Source organism: Tribolium madens, unplaced genomic scaffold, assembly GCF_015345945.1.
Source record: "Tribolium madens isolate multiple individuals breed KSU strain unplaced genomic scaffold, Tmad_KSU_1.1 Scaffold_3;HRSCAF=73;Tcas5.2_LG2, whole genome shotgun sequence".
Taxonomy (NCBI): Eukaryota; Metazoa; Arthropoda; class Insecta; order Coleoptera; family Tenebrionidae; genus Tribolium; species Tribolium madens.
Window position 1 is genome coordinate 6,892,227 of NW_025401006.1, and position 25,823 is coordinate 6,918,049.

Consider the following 25,823-nt stretch of genomic DNA (forward strand, 5'->3'; position numbering starts at 1 on the left):
CTAATGCGTTGCTTGTTTAGGTTATCATTGGGACTGCTCAGATTGGGCGCGTCATAGCCAAACACTGCCTAACATAACGGAGGTACCAGGCAGTGAAATACCTGATTCCTCCAGCTTTCATAGTAATGAGAGTAACGAATCTCGTTGCCACCATCTTCCTCCGGTGCTGGGCCCACTTGACCCACATCGAGACATTGAGACACTCAATGAAGATGCCGAATCGGAATTCATGGCTGACACTGAATACGATGTGCATGGGGCGAGCCCCAGTCTCAATGCTCTCGATAGTGGAAACGAAGAATTTCGATTTACCACAGGTACATATCGTATTTTTCCCAATCAAACTTTCCGCGCTCTACATAAATGTTTTATAGGCTGGAAAGAAACACACATTTAACTACAAATTTGTAAGTTGCGTGGATTTTAAGTGTGTACCAGCAATCACTAACTTGATCGTTGATTTATTACTAACAATAGACGCATTGTATTATAATTAATTTTTAGTCAAAAATTTAGACAAATTGTTTACATACAAAATATTCATTAATCACAATCCTTTGCTTGATAACTAATACATTTTTGTAATTTTTGTAACGCAGTGCCTTTAATTATTGTTAAACCAAGTGAGTATGAAACTGTGAATACTGCATGTTTATTTAGCAACGCTTGGCATGAGACAACATGATTGAAGCGTTTTCAATCTCTATTCCATTGTAGTATTCTTCTTTGATTGTTGTCTTTTTATAGCGGATAGCTATATACGTCATCCCAACTCATACCTTCCTAGCCATGGGTACAATATTCCTAGCGAGTCGGAAGGCGAGTGTTTGCAAAGTCCCGGTGCAGAATCGGACGATGTTGAACCATACGGCTTTCCCAGCAATCGCAACCGAAGGAAAAACTGTGATGATGACATTGGATCTGTGATTACGACTCTAGGTTGGTATTTTTTTTTATTTTTAGTAGAAATAATTTTCGTTGTTGCAGAGGAGAGGAATTCTCTTTTGGGTGGTTATGGGAGTAACAGCGACTTATCGACAAATTTGTGCGAAATAGAAGACTCGGAATGCGAAGCTGAACACAAGCCGTTGAATTATCTAGGAGGTGTTCAACAGACTTCGGTTTGACACGGAACCAAGTCGGGTCTTATCAAGACTCGTTTTCCGGGATAATGTAGTATTACTGTTGTACCTATGAACTCCCGTATAGCTTGATGACTTATATGGCTTACTACTTGTACAGGTCGATTATTTTTCGTTTGGGACTTTTCGGAATTGAGGAAGGTTGTTCGAATGATTTATCAGCGTTTTGCATATCAATATTTTGTACATACAAGAAAGAATATTTTTTATAACATTGGTTGATTATCACTAATTTCAATCGAGAAAATCATAAGTTTGAGGAATCCCAGGATGGATTTTGACAGTTACTACTAGCCTGGACTTGCCAGGGATTCGCTCCTAATTATGCAATCGTGTAATTTAATATTTTTTTTGTATAATATAGTAAAGAATTATTTAAAGTAGGAAATAAAAATGTGCCTAATGATTTTGGGAGCTGAAAACAAAACTGACGGCAGCTCTATTTTAAAAACTCACTATTTAGGAATAGTTTTTATTTAAAAAATAATGTTACAAGACTCTGATATGACGTAACGATAGTTGTATTTTTTATGTTTGGACATTCTTTTTTATACATTGTGTATGCATGTGATATAATGTTTAATTCAGTTTGTGTGTCCCATTTTAATTCGAATTTGTTTGCTATATGGTTTACATAGGAAATTGAAATTTATACCACGAGAACAAATTTATTACCATTATGAAATAGATTACGTAATTTTTTAAATAAAATTTGATAACAAAAAGCACAATCATTCTTTACGTTATTTCCCCACTCCTCACTCTAGGCAACTAACAATACAGGAACCAGTGGCGTGCGCACCCTTCAAATTTCCGAATTTCCACATAACCTAAAAAACATTTTCTTTAATTTTTTTCATAGAATACACTCTACACGTTTTTTTCAATATTTCTCCTAATGAAATATGTAAAATGTTGTGTGGGCCAGACTTATTGAGTAGTGATGAAGACGGGTTATCTGACGATAATGATTATTACGAGTTTAAGGTAAAAGAAAAAGTTTTTCAGCATAAGCAAAAACAGACAAATTTCAGGAGAGACTGAAAGCCAGCCAGAGAGAAGCAAATCTGAAAGCTGATACCGAAGCTGACAAACAGAAACAGCAGCTAAAATCAGTGTTTTCAGCAATTGCTTATGAAAGGGAAGATGTATTTCTTGCAGAGTTAGAAAAGGGTAAGCAAGTAGTTTTCAATAAAATGAGAAGAAACGTTTTAATTAACAAATATTTTTTATTATTCAGGTCTAGACCCAAATGTGGATTTAGACCAAGGATGGACTCCTCTCCTTCTTGCCTCTACCACCGCAAACGAAAAAATTATTTCCACTCTTGTAGAAAAAAATGTCAATATTAATCAACCCCGAGGTTTGTTTTTAATAAAATAGTGACAATTTTGATTAAAAAAGAATTTATAGACGGTTTAACGCCGTTAATGTTATTGTGCAATATAAATTCGAAAGACGACGCAACTGAAGCAAAAATTTTATCTTGCATTAAGCTGCTTCTAAATAAGGGAGCAGATGTTAATATAGTCGATAATAAAAGAAAAACGGCCATTATGTTTGCTGCTTATAACGGCCATTTAGAGACTGTTAAATTATTATTACCTTTAGTGGATAAAGAGGTTGAAGATAATCAGCGATGGAATGTAAGACTTAATTCGGTTATTACTCTAGTTTTGATAATGATTCCGATAGGTACTATTTTGGGCTATTAATGGCAACAATCTTGAAATAGTAGAATATCTCCTAAAGGAAGGTTTTAACTGTGATAAAACTGATATCAGAGGAAATACAGCTGCGGAATTAGCACACAGTAGGGGATATCAAGACATTTTAGACTTCTTCCCAAAAGACCCATTCGACGAATTTTATCAATACTTGAATAACAATGAACTCAATTTTGAGGAAACTTTCAATAACCTCACCCCAAACGAAAAGTAATATTCTTCAATGTAAAAATTTCTCTAAAAATTAATTTTAGGCCTCAATTTTTCACCGATGTTTGTCAAATTTTATACGGAACTCGAAGCGAGAGCGTAATGCCTCTTCTAAGGGACAAAAACATGTCCCTCTTTGAATTTTTAACACTAGACGATTCTAAACTGAAAGAAATCGGTGTTCAATTCCCGTTTCAAAGGAACCGCATTTTAGGGGGACTGTACAAGTTTCACAAATACCAATTTCAGCCGAAATCCATACCTTTTATAACGAAAAATCAATTATACACGTACGTGTCCTAATTTCCCCCAATGGGTATAAGTAATTCAATTTGATTTTTCAGTAACATTGATGTCGCAACTGCTATTCTGACATGTATTAAACAAATAATTGCGATGGAGGCGAGTCTTAAGTTTATTTTAAATAATTGTGAAACAAATGTCGAGGTAAAAGAGATTCGAATTTTTTTAGAGAAAAATAGACAACAGATTCGAAGACTAAAACAAGTGACTGAGTCACTAGTGGTTAAGACTGAACAGGTGGGTTTTAATATTTGTTGATTTTATTTTGATTTGTTTATTTTCAGTGGGATTCTACCTTAAAACCTGCTGATAAGATTACGAAAAAGCGGCAAAACATTCCGTGGGCCACACTTTGGCTTACTTTTGGAATCTCGTTGTTTGTATTATTAAAACTGAAGTTGTAATTAAGGAGAAATAAAAAAAATTCAATCTTTGAAAATACTTTTATTGTTTATAAATAACTTACAAAAGTTTATATACTACACTTGTTGCAGCTAAACAATGAATTAAAGCGTCACAAGTGATTTGAGTTAGCACTAATTTTCATAAATAACATTGCAAAATAAACCAAAAAGCAGTGGACATGAGTTAAGTGTACAAAATTTAGTGTTGGATTGGAATCAAGGTTTCCCCGGCTGTAATTGCCGGTAAAGGCGCTTCAACGGTCAAAACGCCATCTTTGCTCAAAGAGCTCTTGATCTGCTCCGGATTGGTTCCTTTGGGTAGAAGGAATTCCCGGTTGTACTCTCTATAAACTGACTTAGATTCTGTTTTTTCTTCGTGTTTTGCGTGCACCTGAAACATAATAAGTAGAATCTCAACGACTCACAACATTTGAAACTTACCAATAATTTGTTATCGACAGTTTTTACAACAATTTCCTCTGGAGCGTATTGACTGACATCAAACCGTAATTTTAAACATTTGTTATTTCCATCTTCTTGGATAAGAGGCGAATTTAAATCATCATACCATGTTCTTACATCACTCGGTCTTTGCGCTACATCTAAACCAGAATTGTGTGACGACTGAGTCGTTGAGCTAAAAAATTGAGTATTAAAACAAGACTCACGCACCACGTTATGTAACTACGAATTGTTACTACAACTACAACTACAGTGTAACTACATGATACAAACCTGGACGATTTTGATTTGTTTCCTCCCGAAACAGTCTCATATTCGTACGACATGCAAACATTAAAAGCAATGTTAGATTGTTATGTTCAAAGCTGGCAACTACAACAAGTTCTTAAAAAATTTATCAAATTTCCGAAAATAATTTTTAGAGACGTGACCATGGGTGGGTGGATATTCCTTCCACATTCCTGCAGGGCCCGATTATAATGCAGCGTTAAACAGGTTTCTATTTTAGTCTCATGACATCATCCAAATGTTACGTGGCGTCTTTAAATGGACACAGTTGTCAAGCGCCGATTGTGATCGTAAAAAAGAGAAAATTTATGATAATTATTTGGATAAACATTAATGTACTTGAAACCGCATCTGCGTAACAAACATTTCATATGTGGGCGGGAAAATTTCGTTGGCCAACCTGACATTGCAAAGCCAGGTATCACACCGACTTTGATAAAATATCGTAAATACTTGTTACAATAAAATAGCCTTGAATAATGAGTCACTTTAATTATGCTGCATTGTATAGTTCAGCAGGAAAACGCATTGAAATGGTCCAAATTACAACATCATTCAGTCCATAACTCGTTCTATTTTTACGATTCAAGCTCATATTTCGTAATTCCGAGTACTGGACGTTTGCCTTAATGCACCTGCGTCAAGTCTTTGTAAATATGTACTTTGTTATTGTAAAATCCATTTACTAAATGACGCCTTTGTTTTCACATGAATTAAAATTAATGATGGAGCGTTAGACACCCTTTTCCGGTAATCCACCGGTCAATTGTTGGGTTTTTACCCCAAACACTCAAAGCTGATTGGTCCATTTAAGTGGGACAGCGTATCGATTGTGTCCTTTTTCGCATGGTCACGTCCCATATTAGTATTTTATTAAGCTAAAATACCTCAACCGATTAATATAATTCCCAATAGGTACCTTGTAGTGCTTCTGAAGAAGTTATTTGATTCTCTGTTCATTAATTCTGATCGAAATTTGCTCATTTCTTCTTCCATTTTCCGCATTTCGGCATCGAATCGTTCTCTAATACTGCTGAATTCGGTATCGATAACACTGAAGTCGCCCAGTTTGATGGGGATGTCACGTCTAATTCCTTCAGACATTTTGGAATCACAATGTACACACACTTAACAAGGGGTTTCAGACACGATTTCGTTGTAGTACGGAAGTTACAACTCGACTGCTGCCGCGAACGGGGCTTTTGGTTTTAAATAGATGAGAAGGGGACTTGCGCAACGCCGGCGATACCTTGGCCAAAGAAATGAATGTTCGAGATGCATCAACTTGATTAATTCAAAAACTATACCTACGATGAGTTCCTAGGCGTAAACATTGGAGGAACAATTTATTGTGACGTGGAGAGCGGTTTTTGGAGAGTGATTCATGGGACTTGTAGGTGGTGATGACTTGGAGTAGACGCTCAATGTTACTACGTTTACTGTAGATACAAACAAAATTTTGCGCCTTTTATGGAACAACAAAAGCTCTTCAAAATGCACTTTTATCAAAGCAAATATTGCATCTCCAAGATAAATATTTGTTAGTGATATACGATTTCAACATTGACAAAAATGGGTATTGAGGACTACGTGTTGGCTAAATATAACACAATTTTAATTAATTCGGCGGGTCAGAGGTTGGAGACGACTGACTCAGATAACAAGTAAAAAGTGTAGAATTTTATTCAAATGTGATAAAACCATGTAAATAGTTTGTAAAGAATTATTTAAAAGTTTAGATTTCGCGAAGGTGCCTTACAGATATTAAAAATAAATTATGTGGTATAAATTAAGACATATTAAGTCTACGAGACTACTAAAGACAGATATAAAAGAAGTTAAAATACAAAAATTTTTTGAAGTGGATATCTAATTTACAAGATTTTAACACAAGAGATGAAATCCATTTATGAAAGTTTTAAACTCAGACTTCCTTGAAAATATTTTATTAAAAGACACACTCATAACTATATAGCTCTTTTAGATCTTCTTCAGATATTCTAATTTCTACGACTAATTAAATTTTAACAAAAACATAAAAGAACACTCTTTGTTAAGTAAATTAACATTAATTGTTTCAATTTAAGATTTCAAGAGTACAACACTGAAAAAAATAATTGATTTTCTGATTTTTAAACTTAAAATTCCAAACTGTTGAAGAAAAAGCTAAGGAAAACAAAATTAAATTTTAAGAGTAAAACTCTACAGAATCATCAAATGCTCATCGATAACCAAAATAGAATGTCGCCATATGTTCGGAATACCTACCTATTGCAATTTACTCAATATAACTTCAAAGTCCGTATGGAAACTATTATTATTACTCTACTCTAGAACTCAACATTTTCCAAACTCAAATTTTGTTTTGTTTTTGTTTTTGTTTCTTTTTTTTTTTTCAATGAAAGTATCTAATTATACATATACCTATAGGTACTGCAATTTTATCACTTCGTATTAGAACCAAAAATGACTCATGATTCATTGATTAAGCCAATTAAATCAAACCACCTATACGTGTCCAAGTTTTTGGCAGCGTTTATTACAATTGTTACAAATTTTTATGCCTCACATTGTATTTTAACGCCAACTATAATTTGATACTAAGGTAAACAAGTTAAAATTAGATTCTAATGCCCATTGTCGGATTATTTCTAGAACAACTTATTGGAATATTTCAAATACCTTCGATAAATCGAAATAGTTAAAAACAAGTGGCAAAATTTTAACTTTATTATCTCCGGTGTTTATATGATAAATTCGTAAACAAAATATTACATGTAAACATGCGTAAATTGAATGTTTATCGCAATTCGTAATAACAGTAGTAGTTTCCGACAAATCGAGGTTCTCAGCACTCTTATGCCAACGTCTTAAAAGGGCAAAAATATTGGCAGATGGATATTAGAATTATGCCGTGGGTAAATCAATACGTCAGTGAGTCACGCATGCGAAAAGGAACTTGAAGAGAAGCGTCCAGAATAAAAATCCCGACCTTACTCAAGTTTCTGAGGTCATTTTATGACGTACCATTTTTTAAATGGAACATTTTCACTCGACTAAATAATAAATTGCCTTTGGCTCTGCCTCGATCGGGTCTTATTACGTTTTCAAAAGAATTTTTAGCGAAACTATTCCACTATTTTGTGGAAAAACACTGACGGAAAATTGCGATAATAAAAAATGTAACGGTAAATTTTTTACGCACAATTATCTACGACCCCGCAAAGTGGCGTAAAAATTTGATTGTTTGAAAGTAAAAGTTGGGCTAAATTTGGAGTCCTCTGCACACTTTTAGCTACAAAATAATAGATAGCATTGAATCTGTTCTCGTAAATTAAATATTTTGACCAAAATACGAATTAACGAGGTCCTGTTAATTAACACTTGTGAGATCAAAGGTTGCGGGATTGTCTCATCTTTGATTTACAAAATTTGTACAAATTTTCCACTTTTCATCAACGATAATGACGTTGAAGATTTTATAGTCCTGGAAAACTATATTTAGACTTCTAGTGAGTCGCTAGACCATTTCTTCGTCCTACTGTTTTAACGAAGTGGGTGAACTTGCTGTGACGTAGTCAGAGGTCATGCCTACCCACCTCTCATTATCAAACCTTACCATTTATAGTAATCCTAGTCGTGTGTTTTTATTTCGTAACTTTTGAATTTTCGTCACGTATGGTCACATCTGTTTAGCCCTACAATACAAAGGGTGCCCAAACCGCACAATCACCTTTAAAAGGGAGGGTAGATTTATGAAACTTGCTTCATTAGTCAATTCAGAATCAAACAAAAGTCAGAAAAGGGGATCGAATTGCTTTTATAGGCTTGGGCTTTGCCGGAAGTATAGGAGTCAATGATCTGATGGCTCTTTATCTGTTTCATTGTTAAACTTTAAGTACTTGTAGTGCCGTATACAGTTTAGGTAGCACTCAATTAAAATAATAAAACACTTTGCTACTTTATCTCAAGTTATGCAAACTTTCTAGTGGGAAAAACAAGAGGTCGAAAGTCAGTAAAAGTAAACTGAATTGTATGAAGTATTTTTAATCTCTCTCAGTGCAAATATTTGTTTAAAAATTCTTATTTCCGTTCGCGTGACGTCTACCAAGAGATCATGCACTTATTTTAGTATTGATTCGAATTTTTGTCGATTGCGTGATTTTAGTCTTTATTATTTTCGTACCCTCATGCAAAGATCGATTAGGCGTCGTTGGTTGTAGTGGCGTCTGGAACTTAGCTATTTTTGTTTTAACAGCCGGGGCGCTTTAAATAACTTTTGGATGCTAGACAGCTGCTTAAAAACCGACACCGGATGAAATTACATTGAGAGGAATGATACTCTAACTTTTACATTGAGAAAAATATAAAAATTCACTCAATGATTATGTTGCAATTGAATTCCACTGGGCGTAAAAAATCTAATTAGTGTAATTAATTCAGAGACATGACTTGAGATGCGTAATTCCATTAAGACGTAATTACATTAATTACCGGAACCGCTTCTATCACAAACCATACCCTTTTTAAACTAGTGGTAGAAAAATTGCAACCAATCAACCAATCATTAATTAAGTGATTAAATTAAATTTAACAGCGAAGTAGTAAATATTGTCTAATTCAACCTCTTAAAATTGCATTAGATCCTAATTTTTTTAGGGTAGTAAGTAATAAAGCGTTCAGAAAAAAAAATTGATTTTGTTCAGTATAAAACAATAAATGTTCAGTGTTTAATTAATTTTTGCACAATAAAAAATTGAAATGTTTGGTATAATATACTCCTAATATTTTGCACAGTAAAAATAATAAATGTTTAGTTTAATCAAAATTAGTAAAATAACAACAATATGTATGGCCTCTCCACAAGAATGTTATTTTTTATTGTATTACTGAGTATTTATTATTATTGGAGGGTGGTATGGTATATGTATGTATTAGCAAGGGCCCCTACACAAGAATGATTAGCAAGTGTTCAAGAGCTGGAAGCAGTGCACAAATGATGATCAGCCTTTGCCACTGCTATGCTCCTGATACCACGATTTTGTTTTTGAACTCTTTGCGATTTTTCGATTTTGCTCGGAAACATTTTCTTGAAAACTAAATGTTGGGATATTAGTTTTATTGGACATTTTTTTCTCTTTACTGTGCATTTAATATTTTTACTGTGTATTTATTATTTTTACTGTGCATTTATTATTTTTACTGTTCATTTATTATTTTTACTGTGCATTTATTATTTTTACTGTGCGTTTATTATTTTTACTGTGCATTTATTTTTATTGTGCGTTTATTATTTTTACTGTGCATTTATTATTTTTATTGTGTATTTATTATTTTTACTGTGCATTTATTATTTTTACTCTACATTTATTATTTTTACTGAGCATTTATTATTTTTATTGGACAAAAATACTTGACGTATACAGGGTGATTCTTAAATACACCGACAAAATATTATCACAGCTTCCCAAGAATAAATGGAGACAAACTGTACCCTTTTTACGTTTATATCTTTTAGGGACAAAACCCCCTTGATCCGAGCCACTTACGGCGTTTATGAGTTGTTGCAATGATCAAGTACATTTTCATCAAATTAATACCATGGTTTCCACTATCTGTGGTAATACTATTTACGAACACATCAGTCGCGTACGCTTTAGCTCAAAAATAATTTTAATAAATTTTACTTGGAGAACGATTGAACAAAGAATTTTTTTAATAAGTTTTCCAGCATGTTCTCATTTGATACTACCAAGGATAAAATTTTGTCGGTCTATTTAGGAATCAGCCTGTATAATATAATGTGCAATTAATTTGTTCCCAATTTTTTACCATAGGCAACCAAATATACACCTCAAAATTGCCTACTCGTAATAATCAATTTGTAAGAAATATTTTGTATAATTTATTTACATAACGTGACAATAATTTTTAACAAAAATATACAACTAGAGATCGGGTTGTCTAATTCTTGACTCCTTATTCAAATTCTTGCAATGCTCCTTCAACAGTTTCATAATTTCATGTTCATATTCCTTTGGAGTCTCTTTTATTTCAGTGGCCCAATAATAAATATCCCAATCATTTGAAGGCCCATTTATAAGCCTACAAAACACACTATATAGTAACAGTTCCGTAATATTTAAGACTTGCTTTACTTGTCATACTGTTCCAACTGACTTTCAGTAAAACTTTTCAAATATTTATCTACAAAAGTACTTAATAAGAGATCATTTTCGAGCATTCCCCGTTTACGTGACTGATACAAGAGCCTAAAATTTTACATAAATATCTAAAATACTAAAAGGGGTAAATAGCCACCTGGCCCTTCTCTGTTCCAAAGGTTCATTATCGCGTACTTTAGGTGAAGGGATTTTAATATCGGGACTGTCGGGAGGGTCAATTACTGTGGTTGCATTGCGATTTGTAAGACTACAAAGTCGAAATGTGGGTCTCTGAAAAAGAAACTTTGTGGTTATGTCACATTGAAAGCCCCAATTGTGCTTACCAAAAAGCAATTGCTGACAAGTTTTAAAGTATTCATCACACTAACACTTAAAAACAAGTTCTAGGGTAATCTACAAAAGTTTTTATTAAATCTGAGCTAAAAAAAACACAAAAATTCTCACCGCTTATGTCATCTGTCAAAATTAAATATTCCTTCGGCGGGACCACGCGGGAATTCAAAATTTAAATCATGTAATTAATAAGCAGCTGAATAAGCTATATTTTTAAGTATTTCGATGTAACCAGTTGTTTAGAACTTAGTTCGTTAGTTATTTTACACCTAAATTTCCTTTTGGACTTTATAGAGTATAATCCGATTAGCTCCTAATTAGCTGAGTCTCATCAGTTTGATACTGGTTTAAATCGCCCAAAAGGAAAGAATGCCTAATAATAACACCCGATAACATAAAAGTTTTGTTAAGGTCATGATCTTTCATTATCATATTTCGACACGACAATAATGATTGAAATCAATGGTTCACCATCACTGTTTTTATTTTTACAAGAGTTCTTGTTCGAGATTCTTCTTGCGTCATCTGTAACTCTATTATTATATTGCGAAAGATAAGACGTTGATTCTTTCTCCTAAATATACTCCCGTTTATAAAATAACCGGCGATAACTATTAATTTATGTATTTAATATTCATGCGTTCAAGCTTACAATACACCAGTTGAGCGACAAACTTCAAACTATAACAATATTTCAATTTAAAGCGAGCAGTATTCCCTACGTATTATTATTTCAAATATCTCCGAGTGAGTGTCTCGTTTGTGTTTTGTTGTGATATTCAAAAAGAAGATGTCAGTCATTACAACCAAACAGGTATTTTTTGTTTTTTTATTTGTTTTAGAATATTTGTTCTATGGTTGTTGTCCTATAGTTTGAAACCTTAACAATTAGAAAATATTGGTTTTTCTTCTTATCAATACGTCTTAAAGTGTGAAACTGGAAAGAGCTAGTTTTTGGTGATAAACTTTCATCTTTAAATTTGCCAAACAACAATGTTGAAACTATTGAGTTTCAACATACTTCTGGAAGAAATTTCTGCTACAAATTTTATTTTTTAATCTATTTAGATATTTTTTTATGAAAATTGACGCAATACTGAACTATTATTGTGGCTTTCAATGCAAGAGAAAAACATCTTGTTATTGTGCATGTTAACAACATGTTTGTTGCTTTAAGCTTGATAAAATTCATCAAAAAATGCTTTTACACGTGTCTAAAATTTGCAAATCTCCAAAATTGATAATAGAATCGACCATCAAATAAATATTAAAAACACTGAATTTTGATTAGGAAAATTGAAACAATAACTTCAGCAGGAAACAACGTCAAAATCACACCTTCAAAATGCATAAAAATCACAATAGAAATAACAAGAGATTCATTTTGACTACTTTGTTTATCGAATCATAAATTATTAATTTTGGTTAAAACAAGGTTAATACTGCAATTTTTAATTGAATAGAAACAAACATCGACCATGAATCAATTCATTGTTCCAGAGTAATTTGAAATGTATTTTTTTCAATTCCAGTGCGCCTGCAAATGGGTCCTCCAACATCAACACAAACTAAAACAAGCCGCAAGAGCTTGCAGTCTAAAAGTAAAAGAAGTTTTAGGACTCGACGAACTAAAAACCTACGAGCAGTATAACGACTCCGAATATACCTTTCGAGTAAGTGAGAAATTGCGAAATTATATTAATTGAGTCTAATTACACAGCACACTTTTTGGAGCGCCTATTTGTAATTTAAAACAGATTAACGAGGGAAATAATTAAGTGACTATTACGACGCTATTAACGTTTATTAAATTTTTCAAATAACTGTATTTAAATGACAGGGCTAGAAAAATTGTTTTGTTTTTAGTATAGTTCATTTTTTTATCCAACTAATTAAACTTATCGCTAATTATCAAATTAGAAATCGCGGGACTTTTACACTGAACTTGACCTCTCAATGCACGCTTTATCTGGTTACCAACTCTTTTATCTTTAGCACAGAGATTTGACAACGAAATTGGCCGAACCGGACCAACTCCGGGCCAAACCCGACGTTTCCGAATTAAAATTCGGCCAGATTTTCTCCGACCACATGCTCAAAATCTTCTACCACAAGCAACTAGGGGGTTGGCAGAAACCAGTGATTATTCCATTTGAAAATATCTCGCTTCACCCAGCCGCCAAAGTCCTCCACTATGCCGTTGAGGTATTCTATCGAATTTCCGAGACTCAGTTGTAATTTAATTTTGCCTTACTCACAGCTTTTTGAAGGTTTGAAAGCTTACAGAGGCGTGGATGGGAAAATCCGGATTTTTCGACCGGATTTAAATATGAGAAGGATGAATTTGTCGGCGCAAAGGGCCGGTTTGCCCACTTTCGACGGGGAGGAACTCACTAAGTGCCTCAATCGGTTAATTCAAGTGGACCAAGAGTGGGTCCCACATAGCGAGGGTTCGAGTCTTTACATCAGACCCACACTTATCGGGATTGATGTAAGTCGGCAGTGGCCCATTTACAATTGCAAAAACCTAAACAATTTTTAATTGACTTTCCTAATTTAAATTTTAGATTTAGATGATCCTTACTGACCCGTAAAACAATTGCACAACTCCGAAATAACCCGATAATAAAAAATTGATAAGTTAAGTTGTATAACACGATCTCGAATTTTAGGGCACTTTGGGTGTTGCCCAATCCGAGTCAGCCCTACTCTTCACCATCTTGTGCCCAGTGGGCAACTACTTTTCCGGGGGTTCTGAATCAGTGTCCCTTTTGGCGGACCCCCAGTATACAAGAGCTTGGCCTGGCGGTGTTGGTGACCGTAAAATGGGTTCCAATTATGGTCCCACGATTCGAGTTCAAAGCACAGCTAACAGCAAAGGGCGACAACAGGTGTTATGGTTGTATGGGCCCGACCATCAAGTCACTGAAGTTGGAACCATGAACATTTTCATCTTTTATATAGACAACAACGGCGAAAAGGTTTTGGCCACGCCGCCTTTGAACGGTTTGATTCTTCCGGGGGTTACAAGACAATCGATTTTACAAATGACACAAGAATGGAAGGAGTTTAGGGTTGAGGAAAGGATACTCACTATGGACGAAGTGATAACGTTGCTACGTAGTGATAGGGTAAGATAATAATAAAAAAAGGCTTGTTTTCTGACATTTTTATTTTTGGTAAAGTTGCTCGAAATGTTTGGTTCGGGAACAGCTTGTATAGTTAGTCCTATTGGATCCATAGAATATATGGGCGAACTTTTGAACATACCAACGACCGAACACGAAAAACCACTCTATAAGAAACTAAGAGAACAATTATTTGCAATACAATATGGACATATTGAACACCCATGGGCCCGAGTCATAGAATAGTAGTCCCATCAATGAACACCCAAAAAGGGGTTGTAGAATACATGGTTGGGAAAGGAATTTTTGACTTAACAGCTGTGTTTGGAATGGTAGGAAGGTAAACGTACTAAAAGTCCTCAGTCCTCCGAGGTGAACGGGGAGGTGCCGTTTTATGGTTTCTCGCTTATATCTCAAAAACGGTGCGTGTTACGAAAAAATGTTCAGGTGTGAAATTAAAGCTTATAAACAGACCTACAGATTGGTTTTTCGTTTTTTTTTCTATCTTAAATAGTTTTCAAACAATTGTTTGTCCCCTTTGCACCATGGTGCCAAGTTTACAGCAAAAGTTGATTGTGTGAAGATTGTGTGAATGTGATCTCACTCAGTCACTCCCTAGGAAAGTGGGGTTACGTTCACTTCTTGCATGAAAATGTATCCTTGCTATTTTATATTGTGGTTGTGAGCACACAGGATAGGTAAAACACTAATATTCCTATTTATATTATTTCTCAATCAAGTCTAACGAAAAATAAAGTACAAATTGTCCATGACAATACTAACAGTATTTACAAAAGTCAAAAAGAGAGCCTATAGCACATGAAGAGCACTCTCATTTTAATTTAATTATTATGTTATAAAAAATCAATTAACCAACACATTTATGAATTATTAATCCAAAGTTTAAAATGATTGGCTTCCCTCGTTATTAGGTATAATGGCCGACCTTAAACGGACCAATTATATCATTATATGCCTTTAATTTTGAATGAATCCAAAAATCTAAAGTGATTGGTTTTTTATATTATTATAATGGCCGATCATAAACTATCCAATCACAACGTTACAACTTTTACAACAATTTTACGTTAATTCTCTAATAATTTTTTAGGGAGTGGGATATATTTGCTCGAAAACTATTTGAGATAAGTACAAAAATCCGAGATGACCGTCTTGTAGATAAGCTTTATTATTTTGTGAATAATACTTATTTTTGTTACATAAGGTCTTAAAATCCAGTTTTTGCGGACGAATCGTTGCTGGAATAGTATATGAGTCCGCAAAAAAGTTTTAGGTAGATACATGTTACAAACAATATTTTTTATTAAAGCTCCCAAAGACACATCATTCACACCTCTTATTATTTGTGATTAATGTCATCTCAGACCAAAAATTTCTCGAAAATAGTGAGCTCCAGATTTTAACCACTATAGTAACCAAATTGGTTTTTTCTTCCACAAAAACTGTATTTTAGGTACTAAGACCCAAAATGACTATTTTATTGAGTTCGAAAAAGACTCATTTTGAGGACTCAAATGAGTTCGTAAAATAGCTATTTTTGGGAGCGTATACAAAACACATTTTTCGTAATTTTTATGGATATAAGCAAAAAAATATAAAACGCCACCCAACTGCGCCCTGCTTACCACGGACGACCGAGAACTTTCAGTATGTTTACCACAAAAATTCTGTTCTCGACAAAATTTTACAACTTGTTCGTTGACTGGACTACAGGCACTTTTTATTTTTTAACCGTTTGTGGTAAAAATCTCTCAATGACTGTGTTATCAGAATAATTAGACTTACCTAAGTTCCTATACTATTTTTTATTGTGTGCACATGTGCACTTTGCATTTGTAGGTAGGTTTAGGTATTTAAAAGCTTATTTAAGCAATTTGTGATTTTTCCCAAAGTTGAAATGAACAGGATGTAAGTACAGGGTGTAGTGCGTAACACACTCTGTTTTTTGTTTCATTTAGTTTAAATGGTTTGTTCAAATGTCCACAAGTATGGTCACTATGACCTCAGTTAAGAGGTAACAATGTTTAAGTCAGAATAAGATAAGTTTGAAATATGTCTTTATTTATACAAAAACTTTATTATAATATATTTATTACCTATTTTTTTGCTCACTGTATAAATTATAGTCTGCAATAAACTTTTGAAAAAAAAGTGATTTTTTTTGACAAACCAAATATCCCTTAATTGTAATTCCCAGAAAGTAATAATTGCGACAAGCAATATTTAATAATCCAACATCGGCAATCAAGTTTGGTGATTGGCTCAAGAGTGTATAATAATTTTAATTAATTAATACAAAACACCACTTCACCTATTCTAAAAATATAACAAAAATTAAAAAAAAAACGTAATACAACAATGTTAGATCGAGGACGTTTATTTTAAAATTTTGTTATCATTTTTTTAATTGATAACAAATTGATTTTAAAATTGATAACAATTAATGTTGTCAAAATTTGCCAAAATTATAAGATACAAATTACTAAAAATGTGCTTTTGGAGTTTCGTTATGGTTCTAAAAAAATCAAATAAGCTTCATCAATAAACCATTTATCGAGCAATTAGGAAAAACCGTAGTCTTCGAATCCCACCTCTGACCCCTAAGGCCCTCCGGTTTATCTATTCTTTGTTTATTATCAGCCGCTGCGATGATGTATATTCACCGGCTCTACGCACCGTGGTCTAGTTCCCATCGTGAAAAAGCCTACGACCCATTGCAAGAGCCACTCTTGGGTCCAAGGTTGAAAATGGCCGATTCAGCTTTGAATCTGACACCTGATGACGACGGCGACAACGACGAAACCACTACTCTGCAGTCTCTTACATCAGCAGGAATCACTCCACCCACGAAAACAATGGACAGTCGCAAAAAACCTACATCACAACAAGCCGCATTCTCCACATTTTTTCAACATTTAACAACAACAGCTCATGCTTGCATCCTCCTATACGTAATTTTGATAATTTATTTCAGTTTTTCAGCAGATTTTCAGTTCTTTACGTGGCATCCACTTCTTTTGTCAGTGGGAGTGAGTATTATTACATAACCTAGTTTTTGACGCGATGCGTCATTGTTTTCTTATGTTTTAGTGGATGTTCTTGATGACTGAGGCTATTTTGTCGCTTTCAAAAGAAAATCTTTTCACGGGGACGTTACCAAAGGGTATTAGAGTACGCCTCCATTGGATTTTTCAAACTATCGCCTGTATTTTAATAACGATAGGGTTTGTGGTGGTTTATATCAACAAGGATTACCTAAATAAGCAACATTTTATGACGTGGCATGGGCTTTTAGGGCTGATTGGGCTTATTTTTTGTATCCCAAGTTGTCTCAACGGTATTGCCGCACTCTACCATGGGAGTTTGAGACAACTTGTTAGACCTAAAATCATTAAATTCGTACATATTTTAAGTGGAATTGTTAGTTTTGGTTTTGGGGGGGCTGCACTGATTTTAAGTGTTTACACGAAATGGTTTGAGAGGCATTCCAATGGAAATATTGTTACTTTTCTGTTAGGTTTAGCTTTCGTTTCAATAGCCGTAGTGTGGACTCTTGTACGACCTGTGATAACTTGCTGTAGACAATTGAAGCATCTAATGTAATTGTTTACAGTTTCCTATAATTATTAAGCAAAGAAATGGCATTTTTGTATTCAAATTTACAAATCGAACCAATGTATTGTGTGATAACGTTTATACATATCTTACTGTACTTATACAAACATTTATTTTAATAAAAAGTAAGTAGTGACACAGTTACATTAATGACCTTGCTTTTGCGACACTAGCGCCATCTGCGCTACAACTATCGGGATTTAGGGTCAGTGGCGCTAGCCAGGCCGGCAACTGTCATCGCTAATGTGCACCCCTAGAAGAAAAAGAAAATAGAAAACCTCAAGTACAAATTTCTTAGTCGCATGTTTGGTAACTGGTTTCAAGTAATTTAGATGTAATATAACCGTTTTGTTTCAGTTACAGGTCTGGAAAACATCCACCATGTTGTCTGCCAACAGTAGTGTGTCTTGGGTAAGGTGAAAAGGCGGAACCGGAAATGACCTATTAGCGAAATTAAGATGTTTTTATTCTCTAAACTTATTACGTAATGAACGTAGAAGGATGTAAATGATTTAAATTCAGATATAATACGAATTAGATGGAGAACGTCTCGTACGTCAGATGTGCGGGTCACGTGATCTATTCATATTAACAAGTGAAGGATTGGCACACTTGTAGCATTGAATAACTGTTTTTTTTATTGTGTTTATTCTTTATTTTGCTTCTTCTCTAATTACTGTTTATGTTTTAGACTAAAAAACATTCTCTCCTTTCAAAATGGAACATCCTGTTTGACAAATCACCGGAATGGATTTCGTTCAAACCTCAATTGGGTTTGAAAGTCTATCCTTGCTATTCATGCAAAAATATGTAAAGCTCCCTTTTGGCTTTATCTTTTTTTCACACTATTTATTCCAGGTTTTCGTCAAAACTGACCTTCCAAGACCACATCAACCGTCGTGTAGTAATAATCAAATACAAATGCATGGAGTGCACGAACACTTTTACATTTTACAATCGCTGTTCTCTCCTTCTCCACGCTCGAAAACACTTTAGTCTAGGCGAAGGAAAAATCAATTTAGCGAATGTTGACATTTTCCTCCTTCCGGTAGACCTTGCAGGGTTTGCGAGACACGAAAGCATACCGTTTTTGTACGACGAAGAGGAAGAATACCCAAGTGACAACTCCTACGTCAACTGCCAGTTTTATACGCCTGATGATGCCGATAAAGGCAAACAAATGGTCACATTTCGGCCTTTTAATCTAGTTTTTCACTACGCGGAAGGTTCAAATAATGTACTTTTAGTCATCAAGCAACTCACTCTAAACATTCCTCTATGCGAATTCGTGCCTCAAAACCTTGACAAGCAAGCGAAAACCGTTCAAGTGACTAACGGTCACCTCGAGCCTGAGATAAAGCAAGAAATCGATGAAGATTTTACTCTACCCGTAATTTCCAAAATCGAGTCACTACCTCAGTGCAGTGAGTGTAACTCTACTGTTGAAGGCCCTCTAGTGGGGCACTTCCAAGGTGCCAATAAACCCCTAGACGAGTCTTTGTGTTGCTACATTTGCAAATACGTGGCTCCGACGAAATGTTCCCTTAAAGCGCACGTGAGAACTCACGAGAATATTGCTCCTCATGTGTGCCCCGAGTGCGGCAAACAATTCAACACTTGGACACTTCTTGACAAACACATGGAGGATGTTTGCTTCCATTTGAGTAAACAAGTGAGGTTCAGATGTCCGGCTTTAAAGTGCGGCAAACTTTTCGTCATGCCCAATACTTATGCCTCACATTTTGCCAATCATTTCCAATCGATACTCAGGTGTAGTGTTTGCAGTTCGAATTTTTTTACCGAGTCGGATTTCACCGATCACGCGAAAAATCACGAGAGTTGTACTTCGTTCAAAACTTTCAATTGCACGGTTTGTAAAAACATGCCGACTTTAGGTGAAGAGAAAACAACAGAACATGTCAATTGGCATTTGAGAGATAGAGAGACCTGTGTTTATATTTTCACGTGTCGGTCTTGTCGGAGTTATTTCCGATCGACTACCACTTATTCGGTACATAAACAGAGGTGTTTGAAAAATGAGAAAACGTCGAATATTATAACAGCCAGTTGTCAGTTTTGCTCTCAAAAAATCCAGTATAAGGAGAAAGATGCACTTAAGGTTTGCACCAATTGCAAACAAATCAATCATCTTCGAGGAACCCCCAGTAAAAGTAACGAAGAGAAGAAATCGACCTGTATGCTATGTAAAGAAGACTTGCTACCTGAAAATGTCAAATCACACACGAATTTGTGCAAATATAACAATCCAATTGTCACAATCCACGCAATCAACGAATCGAAGGACTCGGATGAGACCAGTTCTAGTGAACCGTCAAATCTAGACTCAAGTAATGACTCTCTCAAAACTGAAGAAACCTCCAAGACCAAAAAAAGAAAACGTACTTCAAACTCCTCGACCCCTAGTAAGAGTAAAAAACCTGCCGAGGAGAACGACCTTCAAGCCGAAAAACCGATCTCATTTGATGGAACTTACTATTGTAAACTATGCGATTACAAAAATACCGAAAGGTCTGAATTTCACAACCATGTCAAAACCCATCGAGATATTTCGACCGCGTATCAATGTATGGAATGTGGTGAATGCTTCGTTGTTAAACCTTCTCTAGTTAAACATTTGGCACATTTCCATCAAGTTACAGACTCTGAGCAATATTTTGCCGAGAATAGTTGTTACGATAAATTTGCAATTGAAGAACTTGAGAATAATTTGAGACTAGTTCCGGGGGAACATAAAGGACCTGTGAAGGAGAATCAGTGTTCGGTTTGTTTAGAAGAGTTTGAAGATGCGCTGGCTTTGAGTAAACATTTCCGGATACATGGAATGGCTTTTCTTATGAAGAAAACCAAGTAATCAAGTTGAGATATTTACTTGTTATTTTACTGAATAAACTCCTTTTTTTATATTTTTGTGTTTTTTTTTTTTGATACGTTAATTGTAGTATAGAGTATATTGACTATAAGAAACACCAGTAAATACTAAATAACATTACTTCAGCTATAATTTGTTTTATGAAATAAGTATGCAAAGATAATTCAATTTAAAAGATTTTCGATAAAATTTTTCAAAAATAAAAGATTTTGTTTTTCTTTGGGTTTATTCAGCAAATGATTACTTGCAACTTATGTAGCACAATGAAAAAAAAAACTGTTATTTTGTCTTCATCAGGAATAACGTAATAATACAAAAAAATTATTTGTATTTGAATTATCGCTTCTTTGTGTTGGCGGACATGCCAAATATGGCGCTAAATATAAAAGTCGGTTATTGTCGATCTCGGAGAAGTCTCTGATTTTCTGTTGTAGGTTATGATATGGTTGATTGATCCAAGTGTTAAAATAAAAATGAAAATAATCATCGTTTTCCTTTCCCTGATTTTGATAAATGTTTCAATCGCTAAAAAATTTAAAGAAAATGAGAAACCAGAGTGGGCTAAGAAAGATATTAGGGACTACACCGAAGCAGACATGGAACGTTTACTAGAACAATGGGAAGTAAGTGGAATTATCGAAAATGTTCACAGAAAATTGTGATTTTGTATTGTAGGAAGATGACGAGCCATTAGAAGAAGACGAATTACCAGAGCATTTACGTCCAATGCCGAAACTGGACATGACCAAATTGGACCCCAATGACCCTCAAAGCTTGCTTGAAGCTTCAAAAAAAGGCAGGACTTTGATGACGTTTGTTAGCGTTTCCGGGAATCCTACAAGGGAGGAAACTGAAGAAATGACAAAATTGTGGCAAACTAGTCTTTGGAACAGCCATATTCAAGCAGAAAGGTTCAATATAATTTCAATTTTTAACACGTGTTACGCTTTTATATTGCAGATACTTAGTAGATGATGATAGGGCGATTTTTTTGTTTAAAGATGGGTCCCAAGCTTGGGTTGCAAAGGAATATCTTGTAAAACAGGAAAGATGTAAGGGAGTTACTATAGAAGGGAAGGAGTATCCAGGGGAATTCTCAAATGTTAAAGAAGAGCTATAACGTAAAATAATCCTTTATTAATATATTTTTGTTACATTTTTTTAAATAAATACTTGAAGAAAGAATGTGTTTAGTCAGCCTTTAAAGTCTCATTTTCATTAGCAACCAGTTTCTGTAACTCTCGCACAACTGTTGCTAGAACTTCAGGGTTAACACCTGCTTCACAGAGTCTTACACAAATAGACAAAGCTTCAGAATCAAGTCCAGTACATAATGAATTTGATAATTCCATTAACGCTTGGAATGTTTCTTTAGCGTCTTTAATTCGTGTTTCTTTGCTCTCTGACATCTAAAACAACACAGAGGATACGAACTAAAGCCCCTCTTAACACAAATAAAGCTTGATAAACGAAAAAAAATGAATAAATTACCTCAAAATTCAAAATCACTTATATTTTAGGTTATGCTAATAACTCAAAAAATGAAAATCTTTTCTCTCTTTTGCTCTAAAGAAAAGCATATTGTTTTTCTTTATTTAGGAGAAATTTAACAACAGGGACACCAACACAATTAATAAATTATCTCTTTTTAGCTCATTTAAAACAGCATATTTCTGTCTTTCCTGTTGTTGGCTATTTAAACTAACGTCAAAGCCAGCTGTCACTACTGTCAGGTGCTTCTAGTCAGGTGACAGTCCTGAATATTTTTATTCTTTCAAAAAATTTATTAAAATGGCTTTACATTCTGCTATGAAAGGGAAATTAATTTCCGTGATCGGAGACGAGGTACTATATTAATAAAACACCATGAAAGTATTATAGTTTGTCTATTTTTAGGATACTTGTGTTGGGTTTCTTTTGGGTGGAGTTGGAGAAATTAACAAGAATCGCCACCCCAACTTTTTGGTGGTTGATAAAGGTAAAATTTTGTTGCAAATGAATTGTTGGTTTTATTCTTGGGTTGCAGGTACACCAGTCAGTGAAATTGAAGAGTGTTTCAAGAGATTTATCAAAAGAGACGATATTGATATTATTTTGATTAATCAGAATATTGCTGAGTTGATTAGGCATGTGATTGATGGTCACACTTCTCCAATTCCAGCTGTCCTGGAAATTCCATCAAAGGATCACCCATATGATGCCAGCAAAGATTCCATTCTCAGACGTGCAAAGGTAAGAAATTTTCTATAACTGAATCATATTTTAATTATTTGTTTTTCAGGGAATGTTCAATCCTGATGAAATGATGTAACTTATTGTTTATGTATTGTTACTTGTTGTATTATACATGTAGAAAAAATAGAAAAGTGTAAATACATTCCTTGTAAAATTTATTCATATTAAACATGTCTTACAATTTTTTTGAAGTAAAAAATCACAGTATCCTAAATACAAAACAAATAAAGAGATCCAAATCCAATTGTGTTTTTATGAACAAAAACCTAAAAGAATAAATACAACGACTACAACAAAATAAATACTTAAATTCAAGAAGTTATTCCTCCACGTCTTCATCCTCATGAGCAGAAATAAATATTTTCTGACAGATTACAGTCAATTTGTCTGAAAAATAATTTTTATTTAGAAAATAAATGAAATAAACCCACGTACCCATGAAACTTTGAGGCAACAAAGGCTTATTTTGTCTGACAGCCCTAAAATAAACAGGTACCCCCGATAAAGTGATCAATACGCCCCCTAACACCTCATAGGGAGCTTCAAAACATGGCAAAATGATAAGAAACACACAAATTAAAACAAAGATTATTGGAACCGTGATGTTCACTTTGATAGGTCTTGGTATATCTGGTTTCTTCCATCTTAAGTACAAAAGTCCTGACACCGACAACATGACAAAAAATGATTCCACAATAGTGCAGTATGTTATAAGAGTGTGAATGTCATTGGTGCATAGCATGAAGAGTGAAAGGATGTTCTGAAAATATGAACTTGATTTGGAAAAGATTTGGTTTTTAAATATTTACAAGAAATGCGAGTGAAGGCATTGGTGAACACTTCTGAATGTTCAAGTGAGAGAGCATTGTTGGAAAATGACCATTTCTGGCCCCAACATAGAGCATTCGTGATGACGTCATGATATGGACGCTCAGGCCCCCAAAAGCTGAGATTGCGACCATCACCGGAATTATCCACGCCCAATTTCCCAATACGTTGTTACCAAAAGTCTAAAATTTGATTTTGAAACAGTCTATTGAAATAAGCGGAAGAATTAATACTTACCACAGCTATGGCATCTGAAGATATCATAGCATCTGGTGTAAGAACTGATAAATAAGCCATATTTGCCAAAACATAAATTAGTGTGACTAGGGGAATTGAAATATAAATTGCTCGTGGTAGATTACTGAAAGAAAAGTGTATAGCAAGTGTTAAATTATGGGTAAAAAATATTTACACGTAAGGATTTTTTAGTTCCTCTGTCATGAAATTCAAGTAATTCCTGAAATAAGTAGCGATTTAATCGAATTACTTTAGTAATAAATGAAAATACCATCCAGAGTATGAGAAGATTCCTGAATAGAAAGCTTTGGACATTTTACCTACATTGGTGGTTGTTCCTTCAAAAGGCCTTTGAAAATTTTCCACGTGTCCAAAACCCATCCAAACAACTCCAATAATAATGACAAGTACGAGTGCCCCAATTTTACAAAACATGAACACATTTTGCACCCTAGTGGTGGCTTTCACATTATAACCGTTTAAAAAAGTCAAGAAGCCTATATGAATCAAATTAAAGCATGAAACTGGTAAAAAATAAGTTACCAACATATTGTACAAGCGGCCACAACTGTAGCCCCATCCTCTGGTATATCACAAGAACGGAAAAAAGGTTGAATAACGTATTTAGCAAACGTAAGACCCATGATTGCGTTAGTTGTAGGTCTAGAATAATAAAATTTAGGATAAAATTAATAACAATGTAGTAACATACACAAAAATTAGGTTTGCCGCCCATAAATACAAAAATGAAGGTAGAGGGCCAAAAGCCTCATAAATATAAGCATAATCGCCCCCTGATTTGGGTATAGTTGTACCCAACTCTGCATAGCATAGAGCTCCAATCATTGATAATAATCCACAAAGAACCCATACTACTAATGAAAATCCAACAGAGTTTACTTCCTGAATTATCCCTTTTGGTGAAATAAAAATACCTGAAGGAGGAAATAATAGAATTGTGATTTTTTTAGATATAAATGTCCTACCTGATCCAAATATGATTCCTAAAATAATCGCAACTCCTTCAAGCAAGCCTAGCTGCTTCTTCATTTTTACCTTTTCTGGTATAACCTGAGTAGGGGTTTCAACAGGTGATAGTAACATATTCTCTGTTGGAGATTTCACCACTTTGGTATTATTTGAAGGCATTTTTGGTACCTAAAAGCGATATAATGAAAAGAAAGCCGGTATTACATCATTTACTCACTTTTTTATTTTGACTAGAAATTTCACTTTTACCACTTTTTTGTTCTTAGTGATTCGTGTAATACTGTAATTTTAACGAAAACAAGACTAATACAATACTACTACTACAAATAATGCACGTGCATATTTCAGGTTAGTTGGTTAGGCGCATGTTGAGTTTTCCGCAAGACTGGTCCAAGCATGTGTTTAAATTAGGACGAATTGAAATTTTCGCGCCACCACCTTGTTAAATTGGACCAATCACAGATAAGACACTCTTATAAACAGGTAATCTGTGGCATGGCCACTTAAATGTGGTGAGGATTTGGGTGCCCATGGTTGTTCTTCATTTATGAAACCAAAATTTTTTTTTCGTAGTTATTAATAACTCGTGGCCTTTTGTTATTTATAATGTTGAGGGTCTAACTAAAAAAAAAAACATTCGCTTTGGTCTAATTTCATTTTTGGAAAGAAAAAGATTTACCTATTTAGGGTATATAGAAATATAGTTTCTTGCCGGAATGACCACCAATCTTTTTTGATTAAAACAATAATAATTGTTTTTATTATTTTACTGGATTTCAATATTTATTTTTAATATTTTTAGTGTTTTAGAAGATTCGCATGAAT

The 25,823-nt window shown here is 34.3% G+C and overlaps 10 protein-coding genes across 17 annotated transcripts in view; 7 read left to right on the plus strand and 3 right to left on the minus strand.

Annotated features, from left to right (window-relative positions):
- The window catches only part of LOC123007841 (fat-like cadherin-related tumor suppressor homolog), a 92,561-nt gene extending 90,691 nt beyond the window's left edge, over nucleotides 1-1,870 (plus strand). For 5 of the 7 annotated variants that reach the window (XM_044403316.1, XM_044403318.1, XM_044403319.1 and 2 more), the window contains 3 exons: nucleotides 21-317; nucleotides 748-939; nucleotides 988-1,870. In XM_044403316.1, coding sequence (XP_044259251.1) covers nucleotides 21-317; nucleotides 748-939; nucleotides 988-1,127 — 629 coding nt within the window. In that variant the 3' untranslated portion in view covers nucleotides 1,128-1,870. Of the gene's footprint in view, nucleotides 1-20; nucleotides 318-374; nucleotides 408-747; nucleotides 940-987 lie in introns of those variants that run through there. The other 2 variants (XM_044403323.1, XM_044403322.1) reach the window with 2 other exon arrangements.
- Nucleotides 1,871-1,941: 71 nt separating this feature from the next.
- On the plus strand, nucleotides 1,942-3,816 carry LOC123007844 (ankyrin repeat, SAM and basic leucine zipper domain-containing protein 1). Its single transcript, XM_044403324.1, has 8 exons — nucleotides 1,942-2,129; nucleotides 2,177-2,315; nucleotides 2,383-2,505; nucleotides 2,556-2,788; nucleotides 2,838-3,079; nucleotides 3,124-3,369; nucleotides 3,424-3,619; nucleotides 3,667-3,816. Exons 1-8 carry the CDS (start codon nucleotides 2,055-2,057, stop codon nucleotides 3,784-3,786), a joined length of 1,374 nt encoding a protein of 457 aa, XP_044259259.1. The 5' UTR covers nucleotides 1,942-2,054; the 3' UTR covers nucleotides 3,787-3,816.
- LOC123007845 (protein lethal(2)essential for life) lies at nucleotides 3,811-5,981 on the minus strand. 2 transcript variants are annotated; one of them, XM_044403325.1, is made up of 5 exons: nucleotides 5,844-5,981; nucleotides 5,456-5,785; nucleotides 4,522-4,572; nucleotides 4,228-4,423; nucleotides 3,811-4,177 (listed from the first exon to the last, which is right to left on the minus strand). In XM_044403325.1, exons 2-5 carry the CDS (start codon nucleotides 5,638-5,640, stop codon nucleotides 3,986-3,988), a joined length of 624 nt encoding a protein of 207 aa, XP_044259260.1. In that variant the 5' UTR covers nucleotides 5,641-5,785; nucleotides 5,844-5,981; the 3' UTR covers nucleotides 3,811-3,985. The 2 variants fall into 2 exon arrangements, with proteins under 2 accessions (XP_044259260.1, XP_044259261.1); XM_044403326.1 differs by lacking the exon at nucleotides 4,522-4,572 and having other exon boundaries at nucleotides 5,844-5,975.
- Nucleotides 5,982-10,428: 4,447 nt separating this feature from the next.
- On the minus strand, nucleotides 10,429-11,333 carry LOC123006994 (succinate dehydrogenase assembly factor 2-A, mitochondrial-like). Its single transcript, XM_044401982.1, has 5 exons — nucleotides 11,166-11,333; nucleotides 11,045-11,114; nucleotides 10,858-10,991; nucleotides 10,695-10,808; nucleotides 10,429-10,641 (listed from the first exon to the last, which is right to left on the minus strand). Exons 2-5 carry the CDS (start codon nucleotides 11,078-11,080, stop codon nucleotides 10,485-10,487), a joined length of 441 nt encoding a protein of 146 aa, XP_044257917.1. The 5' UTR covers nucleotides 11,081-11,114; nucleotides 11,166-11,333; the 3' UTR covers nucleotides 10,429-10,484.
- A 164-nt stretch (nucleotides 11,334-11,497) lies between these two features.
- LOC123006992 (branched-chain-amino-acid aminotransferase, cytosolic) lies at nucleotides 11,498-16,306 on the plus strand. Its single transcript, XM_044401980.1, has 6 exons — nucleotides 11,498-11,868; nucleotides 12,587-12,727; nucleotides 13,050-13,259; nucleotides 13,315-13,545; nucleotides 13,727-14,185; nucleotides 14,240-16,306. The coding sequence occupies exons 1-6, from the start codon at nucleotides 11,845-11,847 to the stop codon at nucleotides 14,426-14,428; spliced, it is 1,254 nt and encodes a 417-aa protein (XP_044257915.1). The 5' UTR covers nucleotides 11,498-11,844; the 3' UTR covers nucleotides 14,429-16,306.
- On the plus strand, nucleotides 14,479-17,954 carry LOC123006993 (transmembrane reductase CYB561D2). Its single transcript, XM_044401981.1, has 3 exons — nucleotides 14,479-14,880; nucleotides 16,844-17,232; nucleotides 17,294-17,954. Exons 2-3 carry the CDS (start codon nucleotides 16,852-16,854, stop codon nucleotides 17,804-17,806), a joined length of 894 nt encoding a protein of 297 aa, XP_044257916.1. The 5' UTR covers nucleotides 14,479-14,880; nucleotides 16,844-16,851; the 3' UTR covers nucleotides 17,807-17,954.
- A 33-nt stretch (nucleotides 17,955-17,987) lies between these two features.
- Nucleotides 17,988-20,742, plus strand: LOC123006991 (zinc finger protein 687a-like). The gene is made up of 4 exons (XM_044401979.1): nucleotides 17,988-18,127; nucleotides 18,176-18,229; nucleotides 18,510-18,628; nucleotides 18,677-20,742. Exons 2-4 carry the CDS (start codon nucleotides 18,200-18,202, stop codon nucleotides 20,688-20,690), a joined length of 2,163 nt encoding a protein of 720 aa, XP_044257914.1. The 5' UTR covers nucleotides 17,988-18,127; nucleotides 18,176-18,199; the 3' UTR covers nucleotides 20,691-20,742.
- A 349-nt stretch (nucleotides 20,743-21,091) lies between these two features.
- LOC123008021 (LDLR chaperone boca) lies at nucleotides 21,092-21,893 on the plus strand. Its single transcript, XM_044403588.1, has 3 exons — nucleotides 21,092-21,331; nucleotides 21,384-21,619; nucleotides 21,669-21,893. The coding sequence occupies exons 1-3, from the start codon at nucleotides 21,146-21,148 to the stop codon at nucleotides 21,826-21,828; spliced, it is 582 nt and encodes a 193-aa protein (XP_044259523.1). The 5' UTR covers nucleotides 21,092-21,145; the 3' UTR covers nucleotides 21,829-21,893.
- Nucleotides 21,894-22,396: 503 nt separating this feature from the next.
- On the plus strand, nucleotides 22,397-23,126 carry LOC123008023 (V-type proton ATPase subunit F). Its single transcript, XM_044403589.1, has 4 exons — nucleotides 22,397-22,553; nucleotides 22,605-22,686; nucleotides 22,735-22,940; nucleotides 22,990-23,126. Exons 1-4 carry the CDS (start codon nucleotides 22,500-22,502, stop codon nucleotides 23,017-23,019), a joined length of 372 nt encoding a protein of 123 aa, XP_044259524.1. The 5' UTR covers nucleotides 22,397-22,499; the 3' UTR covers nucleotides 23,020-23,126.
- A 50-nt stretch (nucleotides 23,127-23,176) lies between these two features.
- On the minus strand, nucleotides 23,177-25,822 carry LOC123008019 (Y+L amino acid transporter 2). Its single transcript, XM_044403586.1, has 11 exons — nucleotides 25,678-25,822; nucleotides 25,216-25,619; nucleotides 24,995-25,166; nucleotides 24,721-24,943; nucleotides 24,556-24,671; nucleotides 24,280-24,505; nucleotides 24,184-24,228; nucleotides 24,009-24,132; nucleotides 23,753-23,953; nucleotides 23,379-23,703; nucleotides 23,177-23,330 (listed from the first exon to the last, which is right to left on the minus strand). The coding sequence occupies exons 3-11, from the start codon at nucleotides 25,155-25,157 to the stop codon at nucleotides 23,263-23,265; spliced, it is 1,491 nt and encodes a 496-aa protein (XP_044259521.1). The 5' UTR covers nucleotides 25,158-25,166; nucleotides 25,216-25,619; nucleotides 25,678-25,822; the 3' UTR covers nucleotides 23,177-23,262.
- Nucleotide 25,823: the final 1 nt, after the last annotated feature.